Source organism: Salmo salar, chromosome 23 (assembly GCF_965601325.2).
Source record: "Salmo salar chromosome 23, fSalSal1, whole genome shotgun sequence".
NCBI classification, from domain to species: Eukaryota; Metazoa; Chordata; class Actinopteri; order Salmoniformes; family Salmonidae; genus Salmo; species Salmo salar.
The window spans coordinates 23,173,391-23,199,170 of NC_138313.1; the positions used below are offsets into that span (position 1 = coordinate 23,173,391).

The 25,780-nt window shown below is 43.1% G+C and overlaps 2 protein-coding genes across 5 annotated transcripts in view; one reads left to right on the forward strand and one right to left on the reverse strand.

Annotated features, from left to right (window-relative positions):
- usp24 (ubiquitin specific peptidase 24) overlaps positions 1-7,930 on the reverse strand; it is a 55,936-nt gene extending 48,006 nt beyond the window's left edge. For all 4 annotated transcript variants that reach the window (XM_014169245.3, XM_014169244.3, XM_014169243.3 and 1 more), the window contains exon 1: positions 7,532-7,930. In XM_014169245.3, coding sequence (XP_014024720.1) covers positions 7,532-7,804 — 273 coding nt within the window. In that variant the 5' untranslated portion in view covers positions 7,805-7,930. The remainder of the gene's footprint in view (positions 1-7,531) is intronic.
- A 714-nt stretch (positions 7,931-8,644) lies between these two features.
- bloc1s2 (biogenesis of lysosomal organelles complex 1 subunit 2) lies at positions 8,645-25,102 on the forward strand. Its single transcript, NM_001140822.1, is given in 5 exon segments — positions 8,645-8,828; positions 22,909-23,016; positions 23,274-23,393; positions 23,502-23,606; positions 24,446-25,102. Coding segments are annotated over 5 exon segments (537 nt in total). The 5' UTR covers positions 8,645-8,656; the 3' UTR covers positions 24,478-25,102.
- Positions 25,103-25,780: the final 678 nt, after the last annotated feature.

Sequence of the window (25,780 nt, forward strand, 5' to 3'; positions counted from 1 at the left end):
CCTAATCTTGGGAGTTGATAGGCTTGAAGTCAGAAACAGCGAAATGCTTGAAGCACAGGAAGAACTGCTGGCAAAACACACGAAAGTGCTGTTTGAATGAATGCTTACGAGCCTGCTGGAGCCTACCACCGCTCAGTCAGACTGCTCTATCAAATCATAGACTTAATTATAATATAATAAACACACAGAAATACGAGCCTTAAGTCATTAATATGGTCAAATCCGGAAACTATCATCTCATAAACAAAACGTTTTTCCTTTCAGTGAAATACGGAACCATTCCGTATTTTATCTAACGGGTGGCATCCCTAAGTCTAACTATTCCTGTTCCATTGCACAACCTTCAATGTTATGTCATAATTACGTAAAATTCTGGCAAATCTATCCTATCTATGTAGTTCGCAACGAGCCAGGCGGCCCAAACTGTTGCATATACCCTGACTCTGCGTGCAATGAACGCAAGAGAAGTGACACAATTTCACCTGGTTAATATTGCCTGCTAACCTAGATTTCTTTTAGCTAAATATGCAGGTTTAAAATATATATACTTCTGTGTATTGATTTTAAGAAAGGCATTGATGTTTATGGTTAGGTACAGTCATGCAACGATTGTGCTTTTTTCGCAAATGCGCTTTTGTTAAATCATCCCCCGTTTGGCGAAGTCGGCTGTCTTTGTTAGGAAGAAATAGTCTTCACGGTTCGCAACGAGCCAGGCGGCCCAAACTGCTGCATATACCCTGACTCTGTTTGCAAGAGAAGTGACACATTTTCCCTAGTTAAAAGAAATTCATGTTAGCAGGCAATATTAACTAAATATGCAGGTTTAAAAATATATACTTGTGTATTGATTTTAATAAAGGCATTGATGTTTATGGTTAGGTACACGTTGGAGCAACGTGTACCTAAGCGATTATATGCAACATAGGACAGGCTAGATAAACTAGTAATATCATCAACCATGTGTAGTTAACTAGTGATTATGATTGATTGACTGTTTTTTATAAGATAAGTTTAATGCTAGCTAGCAACTTACCTTGGCTTCTTACTGCATTCGCGTAACAGGCAGGCTCCTCGTGGAGTGCAATGTAATGCAAGATTGAATCCCCGAGCTGACAAGGCAAAAATCTGTCGTTCTGCCCCTGAACAAGGCAGTTAACCCACCGTTCCTAGGCCTAGGCCGTCATTGAAAATAAGAATGTGTTCTTAACTGACTTGCCTAGTTAAATAAAAGGTGTAAAAAAATATATTTTTTTTTATAAATAAATTAAAAAACATTCATTCAAAATAAAAAATAAAACAATTTTGGCCAAATCGGCATCCAAAATATCGATTTCCGATTGTTATGAAAACTTGAAATCGCCCCTAATTAATCGGCAATTCCGATTAATCGGTCGACCTTATTTCACTGTACAGCCTCTAGCCCTGCTCATTATACCTTACCTTTCAGTTCCACCACCCACACATGCGATGACATCACCTGGTTTCAATGATGTTTCTAGAGACAATATCTCTCATCATCACTCAATGTCTAGGTTTACCTCCACTGTATTCACATCCTACCATACCTCTGTCTGTACATTATACCTTGAAGCTATTTTATCGCCCCCAGAAACCTGCTCCTTTTACTCTCTGTTCCGGACGTCCTAGACGACCAATTCTCATAGCTTTTAGCCATACCCTTATCCTACTCCTCCTCTGTTCCTCTGGCGATGTAGAGGTGAATCCAGGCCCTGCAGTGCCTAGCTCCACTCCTATTCCCCAGGCGCTCTCTTTTGATGACTTCTGTAACCGTAATAGCCTTGGTTTCATGCATGTTAACAATTGAAGCCTCCTCCCTAAGTTTGTTTTATTCACTGCTTTAGCACACTCTGCCAACCCGGATGTCCTAGCCGTGTCTGAATCCTGGCTTAGGACGACCATCAAAAACTCTGAAATCTCCATCCCTAACTACAATATTTTCAGACAAGACATAACGGCCAAAGGGGGCGGTGTTGCAATCTACTGCAGAGATAGCCTGCAGAGTTCTGTCCTACTATCCAGGTCTGTACCCAAACAATTTGAACTTCTACTATTAAAAAACAAGTCTCTCACCGTTGCCGCTTGCTATAGACCACCCTCTGCCCCCAGCTGTGCTCTGGACACCATATGTGAACTGATTGCCCCCCATCTATCTTCTGAGCTCGTGCTGCTAGGTGACCTAAACTGGGACATGCTTAACCTGTTATGGCTAGGGGGCAGTATTTTCACGGACGGATAAAAAACTTACCCGATTTAATCTGATTAGTACTCCTGCCCAGAAACTAGAATATGCATATAATTATTAGCTTTGGATAGAAAACACTCCAAAGTTTCTAAAACTGTTTGAATGGTGTCTGTGAGTATAACAGAACTCATTTGGCAGGCCAAAACCTGAGAAGATTCTGTACAGGAAGTACCCTGTCTGACCATTTCTTGGCCTTGTTGATTATCTCTATCTATTACAGGGGATCTCTGCTCTTACGTGACACTTTCTACGGCTCACATGGACTCTCAGAAGGCGGCAAAATGCTGAATCGTGGCTTTGCAGGCTCTGGCTGAAACAAAGTAGCGCGTTTGGATAGTGGCTGGTTACAGTACTGTGAGACTCAGGCTCGTGCCCGCGTCGACCGAAAGCTTTGTTTTCTTTCCTCTGTTTAGCTAAACGGAGATTCCCGGTCGGAATATTATCGCTTTTTTACGAGAAAAATTGCATAAAAATGGATTTTAAACAGCGGTTGACATGCTTCGAAGTACGGTAATGGAATATTTAGAAATCTTTTGTCACGAATTGCGCCATGCTCGCGACCCTGATTTACCATTTCGGATAGTGTCTTGGAACGCACGAACAAAACGCCGCAATTTGGATATAACGATGGATTATTTTGGACCAAACCAACATTTGTTTTTGAAGTAGCAGTCCTGGGAGTGCATTCTGACGAAGACAACAAAGGTAATGAAACTTTTGTAATAGTAAATCGGAGTTTGATCAGGGCTAAACTTGGTCGGTGTCTAAATGGCTAGCCGTGATGGCTGGGCTATCTACTGAGAATATTGCAAAATGTGCTTTCACCGAACATATCGAGTGCTTAGAGGAGTTCTGTATCTATAATTCTTAAAATAATTATGTTTTTTTGTGAACGTTTATCGTGAGTAATTTAGTGAATTCGGGGGGTATGCTAGTTCTGAACGTCACATGCTAATGTAAAAAGCTGGTTTTTGATATAAATATGAACTTGATTGAACAAAACATGCATGTATTGTATGACATAATGTCCTAGGAGTGTCATCTGATGAAGATCATCAAAGGTTAGTGCTGCATTTAGCTGTGGTTTTGTTTTTTGTGACATTATATGCTAGCTTGAAAAATGGGTGTCTGATTATTTCTGGCTGGGTACTCTGCTGACATAATCTAATGTTTTGCTTTCGTTGTAAAGCCTTTTTGAAATCGGACAGTGTGGTTAGATTAACGAGAGTCTTGTCTTTAAAATGCTGTAAAATAGTCATATGTTTGAAAAATGGAAGTTTTCGGATTTTAGAGAAATTTGTATTTCGCGCCACGCCCATCATTGGATATTGGAGCAGGTGTTCCGCTAGCGGAACGTCTAGATGTAAGAGGTTAACACCCCAGCCACCCTACAATCTAAGCTTGATGCCCTCAATCTCACACAAATTATCAATGAACCTACCAGGTACCACCCCAAAGCCGTAAACACGGGCACCCTCAGATATCATCCTAACCAACTTGCCCTCTAAATACACCTCTGCTGTTTTCAACCAAGATCTCAGCGATCACTGCCTCATTGCCTGCATCCATAATGGGTCAGCGGTCAAATGACCTCCACTCATCACTGTCAAACGCTCACTGAAACACTTCTGCGAGCAGGCCTTTCTAATCGACCTGGCCCAGGTATCCTGGAAGGATATTGACCTCAACCCGTCAGTAGAGAATGCCTGGTTATTACATATTTTTTTTTAAATGCCTTCCTCACCATCTTAAATAAGCATGCCCCATTCAAGAAATTTAGAACCAGGAACAGATATAGCCCTTGGTTCTCTCCAGACCTGACTGCCCTTAACCAACACAAAAACATCCTGTGGTGTTCTGCATTAGCATCGAACAGCCCCCGTGAGATGCAACTTTTCAGGGAAGTTAGAAACCAATATACACAGGCAGTTAGAAAAGCCAAGGCTAGCTTTTTCAAGCAGAAATTTGCTTCCTGCAACACAAATTCAAAAAAGTTCTGGGACACTGTAAAGTCCATGGAGAATAAGAGCACCTCCTCCCAGCTACCCACTGCACTGAGGATAGGAAACTCTGTCACCACCGATAAATCCACTATAATTGAGAATTTCAATAAGCATTTTTCTACTGCTGGCCATGCTTTCCACCTGGCTACGCCTACCCAACAGCACCTCGCCCAAGCCTTCCCCATTTCTCCTTCTCCCAAATCCAGTCAGCTAATGTTCTGAAAGAGCTGCAAAATTTGGACCCCTACAAATCAGCCGGGCTAGACAATCTGGACCCTTTCTTTCTAAAATAATCTGCCTAAATTGTTGCAACCCCTATTACTAGCCTGTTCAACCTCTCTTTTCTGTTGTCTGAGATTCCCAAAGATTGGAAAGCAGCTGCGGTCATCCCCCTCTTCAAAGGGGGGACACTCTTGACCCAAACTGCTACAGACCTATATCTATCCTACCCTGCCTTTCTAAGGTCTTCAAAAGCCAAGTCAACAAAGAAATTACCGACCATATCGAATCCCACCGTACCTTCTCCGCTATGCAATCTGGTTTCAGAGCTGGTCATGGGTGCACCTCAGCCACGCTCAAGGTCCTAAACAATATCTTAACCGCCATCGAATAAGAAACAATACTGTGCAGCCGTATTCATTGACCTGGCCAAGGCTTTCGACTCTGTCAATCACCACATCGGCAGACTCAATAGCCTTGGTTTCTCAAATGATTGCCTCGCCTGGTTCACCAACTACTTCTCTGATAGAGTTCAGTGTGTCAAATCGGAGGGCCTGTTGTCCGGACCTCTGGCAGTCCCTATGGGGGGGCCACAGGGTTCTATTCTTGGGCCGACTCTCTGTATACATCAATGATGTCGCTCTTGCTGCTGGTGAGTCTCTGAACCACCTCTATGTAGACGACACCATTCTGTATACTTCTGGCCCTTCTTTGGACACTGTTAACAATCCTCCAGACGAGCTTCAATGCCATACAACTCTCCTTCCGTGGCCTCCAACTGCTCTTAAATACAAGTAAAAGTAAATGCATGCTCTTCAACCGATCGCTGCCTGCACCTGCCCGCCTGTCCAGCATCACTACTCTGGACGGTTCTGACTAAGAATATGTAGACAACTACAAATACCTAGGTGTCTGGTTAGAGTGTAAACTCTCCTTCCAGACTCACATCAAACATTTCCAATCCAAAGTTAAATCTAGAATTGGCTTCCTATTTCATAACAAAGCATCCTTCTCTCATGCTGCCAAACATACCCTTGTAAAACTGACCATCCTACCAATCCTCAACTTCGGCGATGTCATTTACAAAATAGCCTGCAATACCCTACACAATAAATTGGATGCCATCTATCACAGTGCCATCCGTTTTGTCACCAAAGCCCCATATACTACCCACCACTGCAACCTGTACGCTCTCGTTGGCTGGTCCTCGCTTCACACTCGTCGCCAAACCCACTGGTTCCAGGTCATCTACAAGACCCTGCTAGGTAAAGCCCCCCCTTAGCTCAGCTCGCTAGTCACCATAGCAGCACGCGCTGTAAATGACACCCCCAAAGCCAATTCCTCCTTCGGCTGCCTCTCCTTCCAGTTCTCTGCTGCCAATGACTAGAACGAACTACAAAAATCTCTGAAACTGGAAACACTTATCTCCCTTACTAGCTTTAAGCACCAGCTGTCAGAGCAGCTCACAGATTACTGCACATAGCCCATCTATAATTTAGCCCAAACAACTACGTCTTCCCCTATCGTATTTATTTATTTTGCCCCTTTGCACCCCATTATTTCTACTTGTACTTCGCCACCATGGCCTTTTTTTGCCTTTACCTCTCTTATCTCACCTCACTTGCTCACATTGTATATAGACTTATTTTTCTACTGTATTATTGACTGTATGTTTGTTTTATTCCATGTGTAACTATGTGTTGTTGTATGTATCGAACTGCTTTGCTTTATCTTGGCCAGGTCGCAGTTGTAAACTTGTTCTCAACTTGCTCAACTTGCCTACCTGGTTAAATAAAGGTTAAAAAAAAAAAAAAATTATCATTATGTCTTAACAGTAAGCAGCAACAGCCTCATTTTCAACTTAAGTATTAGAAATATAAACTGATCTTTCAACATAAAATGTCCAATGGTATTTTACTTAATCAGGTAAAAACCGCTGAATGGGATCAAACATTTATGCGATCGAGTTATTTTGATGATACCCAAATCACCAAAACGGTTTTGCCCTGCCCCTACTTGATTCTCTCTAGCTAGCTTGCAGCTGCTGTATGCTGGAGTTTAGTTAGACATCACGTTGTCACTGGACTATAAACAATTTAAAGTACTTTTTTTATTAGACAATATTTAAAGCACAAGATGGCCGTATCAGGTTCACGGGCGATTGCGAAATCTCAGCTTCCCTTAATGTACCTAGTTATAGCCAGCTTAGTTCGCGTAGCTAACGTTGGCTAGCTACATTTTAGTCAGTTATCAGACGCTCTTATCCAGAGCCCATTAATGAGCAATTAGGGTTAAGTGCCTTGCTCATCGACGGATTATTCACGTAGTGGGCTCAGGGATTCCAAACAGTGACCTTTCGGTTACTGGCCCAACGCTCTTAACCGCTAGGCTACCTATTGACTTCGTCTCCGGCCTAACAACACCGGTGCCAATATCAAACAAACACCGGCTTCTCGGGCATTATCACTAGCCACATTACATTATGCTAAGATGCATACAGATGTGCATTTCCCCAAGATAATGAATGCTAAGATCGTAATATCACCACAGTCACTCTGCAAACCGGCTTTATTAATAACTATTGCCAACACTAGTTAGTTGGTTAGCAAGTTTGCCCATGTAACGTTAGAGATTCGCGCATTCCCCATCCCCAAGCGCTAGCCTAGTTAGCTAACTACCTAGTTAGCTGTCTAGCAACAGCTACATTCTGAATCGGATGCTGGCTAGTGTGCACCCAACTTCAATACAGATGATGAAAGTATCTAGTGCTGTATTTACAACTCAACTAGCCGGGTGTCGAATGTATGCAGACCGAGATTGAGCTAACGTTAGCTAACTAAATTGAGTTATGCATGCCGCGGATTTTCCTTCTATATTTTGACAGCCAGGCATGAGCGGTGCGCGCTATGCAATATTGTAGGGCGAGCCCTGTCTGGCCACCTAGCCATCATCATCGCTAGATTTGATAGCGCTAACGACGTTAGCTAGCTTGTGTTCTAGCTTACGAAGCCAGCGAACTAACGTTACTATCCTTCTTCGCCCTTACCTCGCTCTCCACCACATCGTGGTATGCGGGAGGTGGGTCGAACCCTCCAGTCCCAGTCCGCCCGCTGGACTCCCCGTCTCCACTCGGGCCTGGGGCAGGTCCACTCTCCATCGGCTCATATCCATACCCAAGACCGGGGCTTTCGTTGGTCAGGAGCGCCACAGCCTCGTTGATGTCGTTCTTCGCCAGGCGTAGCGCCTTGCGTATCGCCACTGCATCTGGGAAACCCATGCAGAGGAGAGTTGTCATATGTTGCTCCTCTTCTGTCTCCATGGTTAAGTTTTGTGTCTCAGGCTAGCTACAAACGGGATGTAAAACAGCACAGCCCTGTAGCGGTGCATGGCGCCATGTTTACAATCACGCAGGCTGTCACGATGGTTCACTGGACACTTCCTGCGTAGAACGTCAGCACCCTGACCCACCCATATGAACCGAAGAGAGGACTGAGGATCCCCTTTATTTTACCCCAAAACATCTAACATGTGGCTGACTAGTTAGCTCTGCAAACACTAATATTATGTTTCACACTGATTCGAAGTGTTCATAATGCAACACGACTACAGGCAAAACAGCATGGACAGCTCGAGCTCACTACACTCGAACAACGATAAAACAATATAAATATAAAACTATCAATCAATATGAATAGGAAAAATATAAATGAATCGTGATATTTTTGTTTGTGTGGTGATGGTGAGTGGTGACAACCACACGACGTAGCACGCACCTGTCAAGTAAAAGGGTGTAGCTCGAATTCAGAAGAGGGGGAATAATTTATTTGTATAATTTTATTGAACCTTTTATTTAAAAAAATATTGAACCTTTATTTAACTAGTTAAGTCAGTTAAGAACAAATTCGTATTTACAATGACTGCCTACCAAAAGGCCTTCTGCGGGGACGGGGCTGGGATTAAACATTACAAAATGTAATAAAAATATAGGACAAAACACACATCATGACAAGCGAGACACCATAACACTATATACAGAGGGACCTAAGATAACAACATGGCATAGCTGCAACACATGAAAGCACAACATGACAATAGCGCAAAAGGCAAGAAGGTAGAGACGACAATAAATGTCACGTGAAGCTCTCCATCATGTGACTGGCGGAAAGGCAAAATGGCGGCCACGGGAGAGGAGGCTGCTGCGATGGATAGCATCTCCAGAGTACCCCCGGCCCATCCTACCGTCCTCAGCCTGGGAGGGAGCTCCGAACCCCGGGGAGAGCCTGGTGAGACTGCTGCTGACGGCCAGGTTATGCCCGCGGCGCCCAAGAAGCCTATCAGCAGCAGTGAGTGGCGCTTGCTAACTTCAAATTCCAGCTAACCGTAGCAGGTCGACAAACACAAATGGGTCAATGGAGACGCCCTGGCTGCAAGTTGATGCGGTATTTTAGTTATTGAGAGCAAGAAGATTAACAATTTGTTTGTTGTTTACTCTGGCCATCTTCTGATATGAGACTGGTGTTAGTACCTTAAGGGCTGGCTCTAGACTTTTGGGCCCTGCAATTCTACACGTTTTGCCATGATGCCATGTTAATTATACAGTAACTGAGTGAGAGTGACTCACAAAATCAATGGGGGTCCCATGGAGGTTAGTGCCCCTGGGTGGTATTTGGCCATGATAACTGACTAGACTAACATACCAATCTAAAAATTGTTAGCTGACATGGCTAATTGAGTGACTGACTGACAAAACAAGAGCGAAGCTGCTGATGTAACAACCACATGTTGAACTTGCACCTTGTGTATTCTAACTCTAAGCAGTAAGTTGAGACCCCAACTGAGTTAATATATACACTACATGACCAAATGTATGTCGACACCTGCTCGTTGAACATATCATTCCAAAATCATGGGCATTAATATGGAGTTGGTCCCCCCCTTTGCTGCTATAACAGCCTCCACTCTTCTGGGAAAGCTTTCCACTAGATGTTGGAACATTGCTGTGGAGACTAGCTTCCATTGAGCATGTGTTGCAACCCGAGGACAGACGATTTCTATGCGCTTCAGCACTCGGTCATCCCGTTCTTTGAGCTTGTGTGGCCTACCACTTCGTGGTTGAGCCATTGTTGCTCCTAGATGTTTTAACTTCACAGTGACAGAACTTACAGTTGACTAGGGCAGCTCTAGCAGAGCAGACACTTTATGAACTGACTGAAAGATGGCATCCTGAGCTCATCAGTATGGGCGATTTCACTGCCAATGTGTGTCTATGGAGATTGCGTGGCTGTGTGCTCGATTTTATAGACGTGTCGGCACAGATGTGGCTGAAATATGCGAATCTGCTAATTGGAAGGGGTGTCCACATACTTTTGTGTGTGTACGGTACCAGTCAAGTTTGGACACACCTACTCATTCAAGGTTTATTTTTACTATTTTCTACATTGTAGAATAATAGTGAAGACATCAAAACTATGAAATAACACACATGGAGTCATGTAGTAACCAAAAAAGTGTTAACCTCTGAGCTAGGCGGGACGAATTCGTCCCACCTACGCAACAGCCAGTTGAGTCCCGTGGCGCGATTTTCAAATACCTTAGAAATGCTATTACTTCAATTTCTCAAACATATGACTATTTTACACCATTTTAAAGACAAGACTCTCGTTAATCTAACCACACTGTCCGATTTCAAAAAGGCTTTACAACGAAAGCAAAACATTCGATTATGTCAGCAGAGTACCCAGCCAGAAATAATCAGACACCCATTTTTCAAGCTAGCATATAATGTCACAAAAACCCAGAAGACAGCTAAATGCAGCACTAACCTTTGATGATCTTCATCGGATGACACACCTAGGACATTGTTATACAATACATGCATGTTTTGTTCAATCAAGTTCATATTTATATCAAAAACCAGCTTTTTACATTAGCATGTGACGTTCAGAACTAGCATACCCCCCGCAAACTTCCGGGGAATTTACTAACAATTTACTAAATTACTCACGATAAACGTTCACAAAAAACATAACAATTATTTTAAGAATTATAGATGCAGAACTCCTTTGTGCAATCGCTATGTCCGATTTTAAAATAGCTTTTCGGTGAAAGCACATTTTGCAATATTCTCAGTAGATAGCCCAGCCATCACGGCTAGCCATTTAGACACCCACCAAATTTAGCCCTGACCAAAGTCAGATTTACTATTACAAAAGTTTGATTACCTTTGTTGTCTTCGTCAGAATCCACTCCCAGGACTGCTACTTCAATAACAAATGTTGGTTTGGTCCAAAATAATCCATCGTTATATCCAAATAGCGGCGTTTTGTTCGTGCGTTCCAGACACTATCCGAAATGGTAAATCAGGGTTACGAGCATGGCGCAATTCGTGACAAAAAAAATCTAAATATTCCATTACCGTACTTCAAAGCATGTCAACTGCTGTTTAAAATCCATTTTTATGCAATTTTTCTCGTAAAAAAGCGATAATATTCCGACCGGGAATCTCCGTTTAGGTAAACAGAGGAAAGAAAACAAAGCATTCGGTCGACGCGGGCACGCGCCTGAGTCTCACAGTACTGTAACCAGCCACTACCCAAACGCGGTACTTTTTTTCAGCCAGAGCCTGCAAAGCCACGATTCAGCTTTTTGCCGCCTTCTGAGAGCCCATGGCAGCCGTAGGAAGTGTCACGTAACAGCAGAGATCCTTTGTTTTGGATAGAGATGGCAAAGAAGGCCAAGAAATGGTCAGACAGGGTACTTCCTGTACAGAATCTTCTCAGGTTTTGACCTGCCATTTGAGTTCTGTTATACTCACAGACACCATTCAAACAGTTTTAGAAACTTTGGAGTGTTTTCTATCCAAAGCCAATAATTATATGCATATTCTAGTTACTGGGCAGGAGTAGTAACCAGATTAAATCAGGTACGTTTTTTATCCAGCCGTGTCAATACTGCCCCCTAGCCCTAACAGGTTAAACAAGTCAAAATATGTTTTAGAATCTTCAAAGTAGCCACCCTTTGCCTTGATGACAGCTTTGCACACTCTTGGCATTTTCTCAACCAGCTTCACCTGGAAGGAGTTCCCACATATGCTGAGCACTTGATGGCTGCTTTTCCTTCACTCTGCGGTCCAACTCATCTCAATTGGGTTAAGGTCAGGTGATTGTGGAGGCCAGGTCATCTGATGCAGTGCTCTCCTTCTTGGTCAAATAGCCCTTACACGGCCTGGAGGTGTGTTGGGTCATTGTCCTGTTGAAAACAAATGACAGTCCAACTAAGCACAAACCAGATGTGATGGCGTGTCACTGCAGAATGCTGTGATGGCGTGTCACTGCAGAATGCTGTGATGGCGTGTCACTGCAGAATGCTGTGATGGCGTGTCACTGCAGAATGCTGTGATGGCGTGTCACTGCAGAATGCTGTGATGGCGTGTCACTGCAGAATGCTGTGATGGCGTGTCACTGCAGCATGCTGTGATGGCGTGTCACTGCAGAATGCTGTGATGGCCATGCTGGTTAAATGTGCCTTGAATTCTAAATAAATCACAGACTGTGTCACCAGCAAAGCACCATCACACCTCCTCCTCCATGCTTCACTGTTGGAACCACACATGCAGAGATCATCCGTTCACCTACTCTGCGTCTCACAAAGACACAGCGGTTGGAACCAAAAATATAACATAGACTCATCAGACCAAAGGACAAATTTCCACTGGTCTAATGTCCATTGCTCCTGTTTCTTGGCCAAGCAAGTCTCTTCTTCTTATTGGTGTCCTTTAGTAGTGGTTTCTTTGCAGCAATTCAACCATGAAGGCCTCATACACGCAGTCTCCTCTGAACAATTGATGTTGAGATGTCTGTTACTTCAACTCTGACGCATTTATTTGGGCTGCAATTTCTGAGGTTGGTAACAAATTAACTTATCCTCTACAGCAGAGGTAACTCTGGGTGTCATGAGAGCCAGTTTCATCATGGCGCTTGATGGTTTTTGCGACTGCACTTGAAGAAACTTTCAAAGTTCTTGAAATGTTCAATATTGACTGACCTTCCTGTCTTAAAGAAATAATGGACTGTCGATTATCTTTGCTTATTTGAGCTGTTCTTGCCATAATATGGACGTGGTCTTGTACCAAATAAGATTATCTTCTGTATACCACCCCTACCTTGTCACAACACAACTGATTGGCTCAAACACATTAACCTCTATGGGCTGTCCCACCTACTCAACAGCCAGTGTAATCCCGTGGCGCGATATTCAAATACCTCAAAAATGCAAAAACATCAATTTTTCAAACATATGACTATTTTACACCATTTTAAAGACAAGGCTCTCGTTAATCTAACCACACTGTCCGATTTCAAAAAGGCTTTACAACGAAAGCAAAACATTAGATTATGTCAGCAGAGTACCCAGCCAGAAATAATCAGACACCCATTTTTCAAGCTAGCATATAATGTCACATAAACCCAAACCACAGCTAAATGCAGCACTAACCTTTGATGATCTTCATCAGATGACAACCCTAGGACTTTATGTTATACAATACATGCATGTTTTGTTCAATTAAGTTCATATTTATATCAAAAACCAGCTTTTTACATTAGCATGTGACTAGCATGTGACTAGCATTCCGACCGAACACTGCCGGTGAATTTACTAAATTACTCACGATAAACGTTCACAAAAAACATAAGAATTATTTTAAGAATTATAGATACAGAACTCCTCTATGCACTCTGTCCGATTTTTAAAATAGCTTTTCGGTGAAAGCACATTTTGCAATATTCTAAGTAGTTAGCCCGGCATCACAGGGCTAGCTATTTAGACACCCAGCAAGTTTAGCACTCACCAAAGTCAGATTTACTATAAGAAAAATGTTATTACCTTTGCTGTTCTTCGTCAGAATGCACTCCCAGGACTTCTACTTCAATAACAAATGTTGGTTTGGTCCCAAATAATCCATTGTTATATCCAAATAGCGGCGTTTTGTTAGTGCGTTCAAGACACTATCCGAAAGGGTAAATAAGGGTGACGAGCATGGCGCATTTCGTGACAAAAAAATGCTAAATATTCCATTACCGTACTTCGAAGCATGTCAACCGCTGTTTAAAATCAATTTTTATGCAATTTTTCTCGTAAAAAAGTGATAATATTCCGACCGGGAAATCGTTTTTTATTACAAAGAGAGTGAAAGTAAAAGCATGCTATCCCCTCATGCACGAGCCTCAGTCTAATGGCCCTCTGATAGAGCACTTGCCAAACCCGCTAATGTGTTTCAGCCTGGGGATGGAATTACATCGTTCAGCTTTTTCCCGCCTTCTGAGAGCCCATGGGAGCCGTAGGAAGTGTCACGTCATGCCAGAGATCCCCTGTATTTGTTAGAGATGATCAAGGAGGGCAAGAAATGGTCAGACAGGCCACTTCCTGTAAGGAATCTTCTCAGGTTTTGGCCTGCCAAATGAGTTCTGTTATACTCACAGACACCATTCAAACAGCTTTAGAAACTTTAGGGTGTTTTCTATCCAAAGCCAATAATTATATGCATATTCTAGTTACTGGGCAGGAGTAGTAACCAGATTAAAACGGGTACGTTTTTTATCCGGCCGTGCAAATACTGCCCCCTAGCCCCAACAGGTTAAGAAGGAAAGAAATTCCACAAATTCACTTTTAACTAGGTACACCTGTTAATTGAAATGCATTCCAGGTGACTACCTCATGAAGCTGGTTGAGAGAATGCCAAGAGTGTGCAAAGCTGTCATCAAGGCAAAGGGGGGCTACTTTGAAGAATCTCAAATATAAAATATATTTTGATTTGTTTAACACTTTTTTTTGTTACATGATTCCATGGTTCTTTAAAAGTAATTTCCTCACCATCTTAAATAAGCATGCCCCTTTCAAAAAATGTAGAACTAAGAACAAATATAGCCCTTGGTTCACTCCAGACCGGACTGCCCTCGACCAGCACAAAAACATCCTGTGGCGTACTGCACTAGCATTGAATTGTCCCTGCGATGTGCAACTTTTCAGGGAAGTCAGGAACCAATACACACAGGAAAGCAAAGACTAGCTTTTTCAAATGGAAATTTGCATCCTGTAGCTCTAACTCCAAAAAGTTCTGGGAAACTGTAAAGTCCATGGCGAATAAGAGCACATCCCAGCTGCCCACTGCACTGAGGCTAGGAAAGAAACACTGTCACAACCGATAAATCCACGATAATCGAGAATTTCAATAAGCATTTATCTACGGCTGGCCATGCTTTCCTCCTGGCTACCCCGGCCAACAGCTCCGCACCCCGCAGCTACTTGCCCAAGCCTCCCCAGCTTCTCCACCCAAATCCAGATAGTAGATGTTCTGAAAGAGCTGCAAAAACCTGGACCTGTACAAATCAGCTGGGCTAGACAATCTGGACCCTCTCTTTCTAAAATGATCTGCCGGCATTGTCGCAACCCCTAATACTAGTCTTCAACCTCTCGTTTCGCCCGAGATTCCTAAAGATTGGAAAGATGCCGCGGTTATCCCCCTCTTCAAAGGGGGTGACGGTCTAGACCCAAACTGTTAGACCTATATCCATCCTGCCCTGCCTTTCTAAAGTCTTCGAAAGCCACGTTAACAAACAGATCACTGACCATTTTCGAATCCCACCGTACCTTCTCCGCTGTGCAATCGGGTTTCCGAGCTGGTCAAGGGTGCACCTCAGCCACGCTCAAGGTACTAAACAATATCACAACCGCCATCGATAAAAGACTACTGTGCAGCTGTCTTCATTGACCTGGCCAAGGCTTTCGACTCTGTCAATCACCGCAGGGGCGGCAGTTAGCCTAGTGGTTAGAGCGTTGGACTAGTAACCGAAAGGCTGCAAGATCGAATCCCCGAGCTGACAACGTAAAAATATGTTCTGTCCCTGAACAAGGCAGTTAACCCACTGTTCCTAGGCCGTCATTGAAAATGAGAATTTGTTCTTAACTCACTTGCCTAGTGAAATAAAGGTTAAATAAAAAAAATCTTATCGGCAGACTCAACAGCCTTGGTTTCTCTAATGACTGTCTCGCCTGGTTCACTAACTACTTCTCAGATAGAGTTAAGTGTGTCAAATCGGAGGGCCTGTTGTCCGGACCTCTGGCAGTCTCTATGGGGGTACCACAGGGTTCAATTCTCTGGCCGACTCCTAGCTCTGTATATATCAATGGCCCTTCTGGCCCTTCTTCTGGCCCTTCTTTGGACACTGTTAATAAACCTCCAAACGAGCTTCAATGCCATACAACACTCCTTCCGTGGCCTCCAACTGCTCTTAAATGCTAGTAAAACTAAATGCATGCTCTTTAACTGATCGCTGCCCGCACCCGCCCGACTAGCATCACTACTCTGGACAGTTCTGACTTAGAATATGTGGACAACTACAAATACCTAGGTGTCTGGCTAGACTGTAAACTCTCCTTCCAAACTCATATTAAGCGTCTCCAATCCAAAATGAAATATAGAATTGTCTTCCTATTTTGCAACAAAGCCTCCTTCACTTACGCTGCAAAACATACCCTCGTAAAATGTACTATCCTACCAATCCTCGACTTCGGCAATGTCATTTACAAAATAGCCTCCAACACTCTACTCAGCAAACTGCATCCAGTTATCACAGTGCCATCTGGTTTGTCACCGAAGCCCCATATACTACCCACCACTGCGACATGTATGCTCTCGTCGGCTGGCCTTCGCTACATATTCGTCTGCTAGGTAAAGCTCCGCCTTAACGCAGCTCACTGGTCACCATAGCAACGTTCCAGCAGGTATTTCTCACTGGTCATCCCCAAAGCCAACACCCCCTTTGGCTGCCGTTCCTTCCAGTTCTCTGCTGCCAACGACTGGAACGATTTGCAAAAATTGCTGAAGTTGGAGACTTATACAGTTGAAGTCAGAAGTTTACAAACACCTCAGCAAAATACATTTAAACTCAGTTTTTCACAGTTCCTGACATTTTAATCTAAGTAAAAATTCCATGTCTTATGTCAGTTCGAATCACCACTTTATTTTAAGAATGTGAAATATCAGAAAAGTAGTAGAGAGAATGATTTATTTCAGCTTTTATTTATTTTATCACATTTCCACTGGGTCAGAAGTTTACATGCACTCAATTAGTATTTGGTAGCATTGCCTTTAAATTGTTTAACCTCTTGACGGTCGCCTAGGATAGGGGGCGCTACAGCGATTTTTGAAAAAATGTGTGCCCATTTTAAACGGCCTCCTACTCAAACTCAGAAGCTAGGATATGCATATAATTAATACTTGTGGATAGAAAACACCCTAAAGTTTCTAAAACTGTTTGAATGGTGTCTGTGAGTATAACAGAACTCATATGGCAGTCAAAACCCCGAGACCGATCGTAACAGGATGTGGAATTCTGAATTGCGGACTCAACTTCATCACTTTTCCTATAAATCACACCGTGAGCAATGGTTCATTGAGCACTTCCTATTGCTTCCACTAGATGTCCCCAGTCTTTACAAAGTGGTTTGAGTCTCCTACTGTGAAAACTGACAGAATGAGAGGCTGTGGAAAGTGTTCACATGAGGAGGGCCATCACCATTATGACGCCGGCCCCCCTGGCTACCCTCCCCTTTCGAAACGTTTAGAAAGACAATGCAATCGTCCCCCTTGAATCTTATTGGAGCTCTGGTTGAAAAAGGCCCTAAAGATTTATGTTATACAACGTTTGACATGTTTGAATTTTATTGAAAGAGGAGTCCCGCGGCCGACGGAACTTTTGGTGCAGCCTTCAGAACGCGCTAACAAGAACAAGCTATTGGGACGTAAAGGATTAACTTTTTCGAACGAAAATACATTTGTTGTGGACCTGAGATTCCTGGAAGTGCTTTCTGATGAAGATAATCAAAGGTAAGGGATTATTGACAATAGTATACAAGAGTAGATTTGATATGCGATTGTTCCAAGATGGCGCTGACCTGTAATGGTAGCCTATTTTTCTGAGTATCGCATCCCCTTTTATCACAAAGTGTGATTATCCAGTAAAGTTATTTTTAAATCTGGCATTGCAGGTGCTTTCAAGAGATGCTAATCTATAAATCTTAGAATGACAATATTACATTTTAAAAATGTTTTTCGAATAGTAATTTAGTAAATTGTAGCGCTGTTTCACCTGACGCATTTGAGGGAAAATAGTTAGTCAACGTTACGCGCCGATGTAAAATGCTGTTTTTATATATAAATATGAACTTTATCGAACAAAAGAATGCATGTATTGTGTAACATGATGTCCTAGGAGTGTCATCTGATGAAGATTGTCAAAGGTTAGTGCTGCATTTAGCTGTTTTTTTGGTTATTTGTGATGCATGTGGTTGGTCGGAAAATGGCTATGTGGCTACTTTTACGATATACTCCTAACATAATTGAATGTTTTGCTTTTGCTGTAAAGCCTTTTTGAAATCGGACAACGTGGTACGATTCAGGAGAGGTGTATCTATAAAACGATATAACATAGTCCTATATTTGAAAAAATAATAATATAAAATTTTGTTATGCTAATGGTGATAGGATTTTTCGCTGGATGAGCCCGACCAGGGGTTAACTTGGGTCAAACGTTTTGGGTAGCCTTCCACAAGCTTCCCACAATAAGTTGGGTGAATTTTGGCCCATTTCTCCTGACAGAGCTGGTGTAACTGAGTCAGGTTTGTAGGCCTCCTTGCTCGCACACACTTTTTCAGTTCTGCCCACAAATTTTCTATAGGATTGAGGTCAGGGCTTTATGATGGCCACTCCAATACCTTGACTTTGTTTTTCTTAAGCCATTTTGCCACAACTTTGGAAGTATGCTTGGAGTCATTGTCCATTTGGAAGGCCCATTTGCGTCCAAGCTTTGACATTCTGACTGATGTCTTGATGTTGCTTCAATATATCCACATAATTTTCTTTCCTCATGACGCCATCTATTTTGTAAAGTGCACCAGTCCCTCCTGCAGCAAAGCACCCCCACAACATGATGCTGCCACCCCCGTGCTTCACGGTTGAGATGGTGTTCTTCGGCTTGCAGGCATCCCCCTTTTTCCTCCAAACATAACGATGGTCATTACGGCCAAACAGTTCTATTTTTGTTTCATCAGACTAGAGGACATTTCTACAAAAATTACCGTCTTTGTCCCCATGTGCAGTTGCAAACCGTAGTCTGGCTTTTTTATGGCGGTTTTGGAGCAGTGGCTTCTTCTTTACTGAGCGGCCTTTCAGGTTATGTCAATATAGGACTCGTTTTACTGTGGATATAGATCCTTTTGTACCTGTTTCTTCCAGCATCTTCACAAGGTCCTTTGCCTTTGTTCTGGGACTGCGTTGCAATTTTCGCACCAAAGTACATTCATCTTTAGGAGACAGAATGCGTCTCCTTCCTGAGCGGTATGACTTCTGCGTGGTTCCATGGTGTTTATAATTGCGTACCATTGTTTGTATAGATGAACATGGTACCTTCAGGCGTTTGGAAATTGCTCCCAAGGATGAACTAGACTTGTGAAGGTCTACAATTTATTTTCTGATGTCTTTGCTGATTTCTTTTGATTTTTCCATGATGTAAAGTGAAGAGGACCTGAGTTTGTAGGTAGGCCTTGAAATACATCCACAGGTACACCTCCAATTGACTCAAATGATGTCAGTTAGCCTTTCAGAAGCTTCTAAAGCCATGACACAATTTTCTGGTATTTTCCAAGCTGTTTAAAGGCAGTCAACTTAGTGTATGTAAACTTCTGACCCACTGGAATTGTGATACAGTGAATTATAAGTGAAGTCTGTCTGTAAACAATTGTTGGAAAAATTACTTGTCATGCACGAAGTAGATGTCCTAACCGACTTGCCAAAACTATAGTTTGTTAATTAACAAGAAATTTGTGGAGTGGTTGAAAATTAGATTTAATGACGCCAACCTAAGTGTATGAAACAGTTGAAGTCAGAAGTTATCTCCCTCACTAACTTTAAGCATCAGCTATCTGAGCAGCTTACCGATCTCTGCAGCTGTACACAGCCCATCTGTAAATAGCCCATCCAACTACCTACCTCATCCCCATATTGTTTTTATTTACTTTTTTTGCTCTTTTGCACACCAGTATTTCTACTTCAGTCAATCAAATGTATTTATTAAGCCCTTCTTTCGTCAGCTGATGTAACAAAGTGCTGTACAGAAACCCAGCCTAAAACCCCAAACCGCAAGCAATGCAGGTGTAGAAGCACGGTGGCTTGGAAAAACTCCCTAGAAAGGCCAGAACCTAGGAAGAAACCTAGAGAGGAACCTGGCTATGAGGGGTGACCCAGTTCTCTTCTGGCTGTGCCGGGTTCGATTATAACAGAACATGGCTAAGATATTCATAGATGGCCAGCAGGGTCAAATAATCGAAGGTGCAACAGGTCAGCACCTCAGCAGTAAATGACAGTTGGCTTTTCATAGCCGATCATTGAGAGTATCTCTACCGCTCCTGCTGTCTCTAGAGAGTTGAAAACAGCTGGTCTTGAACAGGTACCACGTCCGATGAACAGATCAGGGTTCCATAGCTGCAGGCAGAACAGTTGAAACTGGAACAGCAGCACGGCCAGGTGGACTGGGGACAGCAAGGAGTCATCAGGCCAGGTAGTCCTGAGGCATGGTCCTAGGGCTCAGGTCGTTCGGCAGAGAGAGAATTAGAGAGAGCATACTTAAATTCACACAGGACACCGGATAAGACAGGAGCAATATAACAGACTGACCCTAGCCCCACAACACATAAACTACTGCAGCATAAATACTGGAGGCTGAAACAGGAGGGGTCGGGAGACACAGGACAGGGCCAAACAGGCAGTATATAACCCCACCCACTTTGCCAAAGCACAGCCCCCACACCACTAGAGGGATACCTTCAACCACCAACGTATCATCCTGAGACAAGGCAGAGTATAGCCCACAAAGATCTCCACCACGGCACAACCCAAGGGGGGGGTCGCCAACCCAGATACTTGCACATCATCATCTGCACATTTATCACTCGTGTTAATTTGCTAAATTGTAAATACTTGCTACTATGGCCTTTTTATAGCCTTACCTCCTTACTCCATTTGCATACACTGTATATATATTTTTCTATTGTGTTATTGACTGTACTTTTGTTTATCCCATGTGTAACTCTGTTTTTTGTCGCACTGCTTTGCTTTATCTTGGCAGTTGTAAATGAGAACTTGTTCTCAACTGGCCTACCAGGTTAAATAAAGGTGAAATAAAGTGTTATTTCATAGTTTTGATGTCTTCACTATTATTCTACAACGTAGAAAAATACTACAAATAAAGAAAAACCTTTGAGTAGGTGTGTCCAAACTTTTGACTGTGTGTGTGTGTATGCACGCACACACTCTTTTGGTCATGTATGTATGTATGTATGTATGTATGTATGCATGTATGTGGACACCTGCTCGTCGAACATCACATTCCAAAATCATGGGCATTAATATGGAGTTGGTCCCCCCCCACTAGATGTTGAAACATTGCTTTTGGGACTTGCTTCCATTCAGCCACAAACGCATTAGTGAGGTCTGGCACTGATGTTGGGCGATTAGGACTGGCTCGTAGTCAGCGTTCCAATTCAGCCCAAAGGGGTTGAGGTCAGGGCTCTGTGCAAGCCAGTCAAGTTCTTTGACACCGATCTCGACAAACCAGTTCTGTATAGATCTTGCTTTGTGCACGGGGGGCACTGTCATGCATAAACAGGAAAGGGCCTTCCCCAACCTGTTGCCACAAAGTTGGCAGCACAGAATTGTCTAGAATGTCATTGTATACTGTTGTTAAGATTTCCCTTCACTGGAACTAAGGGGCCTAACCCGAAATATGAAAAACAGCCCCAGACCATTATTCCTCTAACACCAAACTTTACAGTTGACACTGCATTGGGGCAGGTAGCGTTCTCCTGGCATCCGCCAAACCCAGATTCATCTGTCTGACTGCCAGATGGTGAATTGTTGTTCATCACTCCAGAGAATGTTTCCACTGCTCCAGAGTCCAATAGCGGTGAGCTTGACATCACTCCAGACGTCTCTTGGCATTGCGTGTCTTAGGCTTGTTTGCGGCTGCTCGGCCATGGAAACCCATTTCATGAAGCTCCCGATGAACAGTTCTTGTGCTGATGTTGCTTCCAGAAACCGTTTGGAACTCTGTAGTGAATGTTGCAACTGAGGACAGACTATTTTTACGTGCTTCAGCCCTCGGCGGTCCCGTTCTGTGTGCTTGTGGGGCCTACCACTTCACGGCTGAGCCGTTGTTGCTCCTAGACATTTCCACTTCACAATAACAACACTTAAAGTTGACCAGGGCAGAAATGTGACAAAATTACTTGGTGTAAAGTTAGCATCCTATGACGGTGCCACGTTAAAAGTCACTGAGCTCTTCAGTGAGGCCATTCTACTGCCAATGTTTGTCTATGGAGATTACATGGCTGTGTTTTTTATAAACCTGGCAGCAATGGGTGTGGCTGAAATAGGGATGTCCACATACTTTTTTTCTATATATTTATGAGTATATACTGAACAAAAATATAAACGCAACATGCAACAATTTCAAAGAGTTTAAAGAGTTACAGTTCATATAAGTAAATCAGTCAATTGAAATAAATGAATTATGCCCTAATCTATGGATTTGACATGACTGGGCAGGGGGGCAGCCCTGGGTGGGCATAGGCTCACCCACTGCGGAGCCAGGCCCAGCCAATCAGAATGAGTTTTCCCAACAAGAGCTTTATTACAGACATAAATACTCCTCAGTTTCATCAGGTGTCCTGCTGGTTGGTCTCAGATTATCCCGCAGGTAAAGAAGCCGGATGTGGAGGTCCTGGGCAGGCCACATGGTCTGCAGTTGTGAGGCCGGTTGGATGTACTGCCAAATTTTCTAAAATGACGTTGGAGGCAGCTTATGGTAGAGAAATAAACATTCAATTATCTGGCAACAGCTCTGGTGGAAATTCCTGCAGTCAGCATGCCAATTACACGCTCCCTCAACTTGAGACATCTGTGGCATTGTGTTGTATGACAAAACTGCCCATTTTAGAGTGGTCTTACTGTATATTGTCCCCAGCACAGGGTGCACCTGTGTAATGATCATGCTGTTTAATTAGCTTCTTGATATGCCACACCTGTCAGGTGGACGAATTCTGGGCAAAGGAAAAATGCTCACCAACAGGGATGTAAACAAATTTATGCACAAAATTTGAGAGTTATTAAGCAACTGCTTATGCCTGGAGTCGGCCATGAGTACTTTTATTACATTAGAATGCAGTAGCTAAGCCGACTATCACAGCATCATGCAAAGGGACTGGCAAATTGGTCCTGCATCTGAGGTAGGAGCCAGCTGAATCCTCCAGACTACGGATGATGGGATGTTTCTACAACATGTCAATGTTGTGTAACTGCTGTGTGTGTAGGTGACGGTGGGGTGGAGACTGCAGAGGAGGCTGTAGAACCAGACATCAATGAGCTCTGTACAGACATGTTCGATAAGATGGCGGTCTTCCTACAAGGAGAACTCACAGGTGTGCCTGTCTATCGGTCTGTATTCCTGCACGTCTGTCTCCCCTGCCTGTCTCTGACTGTCTTCTGTCTCTCCCTCTACATTGTCTATACAGTTGCATACTAGTATATGCTGAGTGTACAAAACATTAAGAACACCTTCCAAATATTGAGTTTTATTACACTCAGTGAATACTGTCATGTCTTCAGCATAACAACAATGTCATAATCTCCTGTTGTGGAGAAAGTTTCATGCTCCCCCGTTTCCCTCTTCACCCAGGCACCTGTGAGGACTACCGTCTGCTGGAGAATATGAACAAGCTGACCAGTCTGAAGTACATGGAGATGAAAGACATCAGCATTAATATCAGCAGGAACCTGCAGGACCTCAACCTCAAGTGTATGTTTATTAGCCTTTCAAACGTGAGGGGGACGCTTGCGACCCTTTATGAAAATGTTTTTTTTAACCTTAATTTAGCTGAAAAATATATTGTTTTGTGTGTTACAGATGCCAGCCTCCAGCCCTATCTAGACCAGATAAACCAGATTGAGGAACAAGTGTCGTCTCTGGAGCAGGCTGCTTATAAACTGGACACCTACTCCAAGAAGCTTGGTAAGACAGAAACACACACACAGAGACAGAGTAGCATGCCTGTGGAAACATATCTTAGCTTCATATTGCAAGTCTATATTTATACCAGGGCTGTAAGTGGAAAAGGGCCTACTGAGTTCCAGTGTGTAACCTTAACCCTCACCAGACTGACTGGGGGAGAGAAGTGGTAGATAGAAATAAATATCTGTTAGCTCGGTCACTAGGGCTTCTCTATTAGAATCTGCTAGCAGTCTCTATGGCAGATGTGCTAAGAATAGCCGTGCTGCAGTGTTCAGCTCAACATTAAAGCCCCATGCAGTGTTTATGTATTTTTTTTAATCATCACTGTATGTCTATTAAATCACTGTTTATTTAAATGACTCCTAAATATATATTTGTATCATTTATTACCCTGTTCCTCTTTTGGCCATTGAAATGCTCAGTCTGATCATGTGGGCGTTAGGAAAGAAGTTTGAAGATATTCACATACACAGCCCTGATAGGATGATCTAGAGTCCACCCGCTTACCCTGATGAACGGTTATTGGTCTTTTATAATCAGATCAGATTGTGACGTCATGATCTGGGCCGAAAACTCCATCCCACCTGAACAGGCTGTGTTATTTCGACCTCATAGTGTCATATTAAAAATGCACTGGCCCTTTAATGTTAGGAACAGCCTTATGGTGCCCTCTGCTGTTTAAGTTCACCTCTATAGCCTGAGCTCCAACAGCAGAGAGCGCTAGCACACTGTCCCAAATGAACAGCTACAAATTCACTTCCCTTGGACACTACTCCTAAGTGTGTGTGAGACTAACTAACCTTCCTGCACAGTCAGTCAATCTGTCTGTCTCTCTGCAGAGGCCAAGTTCAAGAAACTGGAGAAGCGATGATGAGTAAATATGGAAGAAGAATATAAGGAAAGGAGGAAGAGGGGTTGATGGAGGGGGGTACTGGTCGTCTTTCTCCCCGTCTGTTAACCCATTTGATCTGAGGAAGCAAGACCCACATCTTTACAACACCAGCCTTTATATAGAGAGGTATGAGGTAGCCTGGGGTTGGAGGGATATCCCAGATGTTAGACCTAGTATTATCATTTTTGTTGGATCATTAAAGTTGCTTGTAGATGGGGCTTTAGGTAGTCTGAGTCCATATTCCTGTTAGCAACATTCCAGGCCGCTCTGTCGTCCTGTCGCTATGGCAATTTACTTCCTGGATTTAGTGAATTGACCCCTACCTTGGTGCACACTACCCTAGAATCACCAACCTCCTAACCTTGAAGTTACACCGGTAAGAAGATGACAACCAAATTCACTTTTCTATTGCTGGACTTTAGCTTCTTTAAATGTTTTCCTCTGCTGGCATCATGAACTGAATTCAAACTTTTTTTATAATCTTTATAATACTTTTTTGCTTGTGTATACTAATGTCCCTTAAAAGCATTGCCATACATGTTTGATTGCAGCATGTGTAAAATGTATCTTCTAAAAACATTAACTAATAATAAATCTGTGAAGGAAACTGATGTTGTCATTTGGCCAGCAGATGGAAGCGGTACTCCATGTTCATAATGAAGTGTAGGCTGTGTATGTGAGACTAGGGTGTGATCTCCCAGACTACATTGTTGATTCACATTTCCACTGAAACATTCTCCCAGACCCCCTCTGCACCCTAACTAACCACAAACCCTCTCATATCCAGAGCAACTTACAGGAGCAATTAGGGTTAATAGCCTTGCTCAAGGGCACATTGACAGATTTTTTCACCTCGTCATCTCAGGGATTCGAACCAGTGACCTTTTGGTTACAGGCCCAATTCTCCCTCTGTCTTTCTCTTTATCCCCTTCCCTTCTCTCCCTCTTTTGTCCTGGAGCAAAGCAAATCTGATCCCATTGCCAGGGGCAATAGATTATCAGAGTGGATGCCGATACGGCCTCCTGCACTGCTCTCCTGTGTGTATGTAAGTGGCTGCATGGGGGTTCTGAGTTTGTGTGTGTGTGTGTGTGTGTGTGTGTGTTTGTTTGTAGGGGCTTAATCTAAAGCAGGTCTCTGTCATTAGGCCAGTGAAGGCCCAGCTCATTATTCATAATGTAACATTATTTACCTCTTTCTCTCTCTCTCTCTCTCCCCTAGTCGATAAATGTTTCAACATGGTGTTTTCTCTTGTTGCTACAACTTACAATCTTCAGGGGGTACA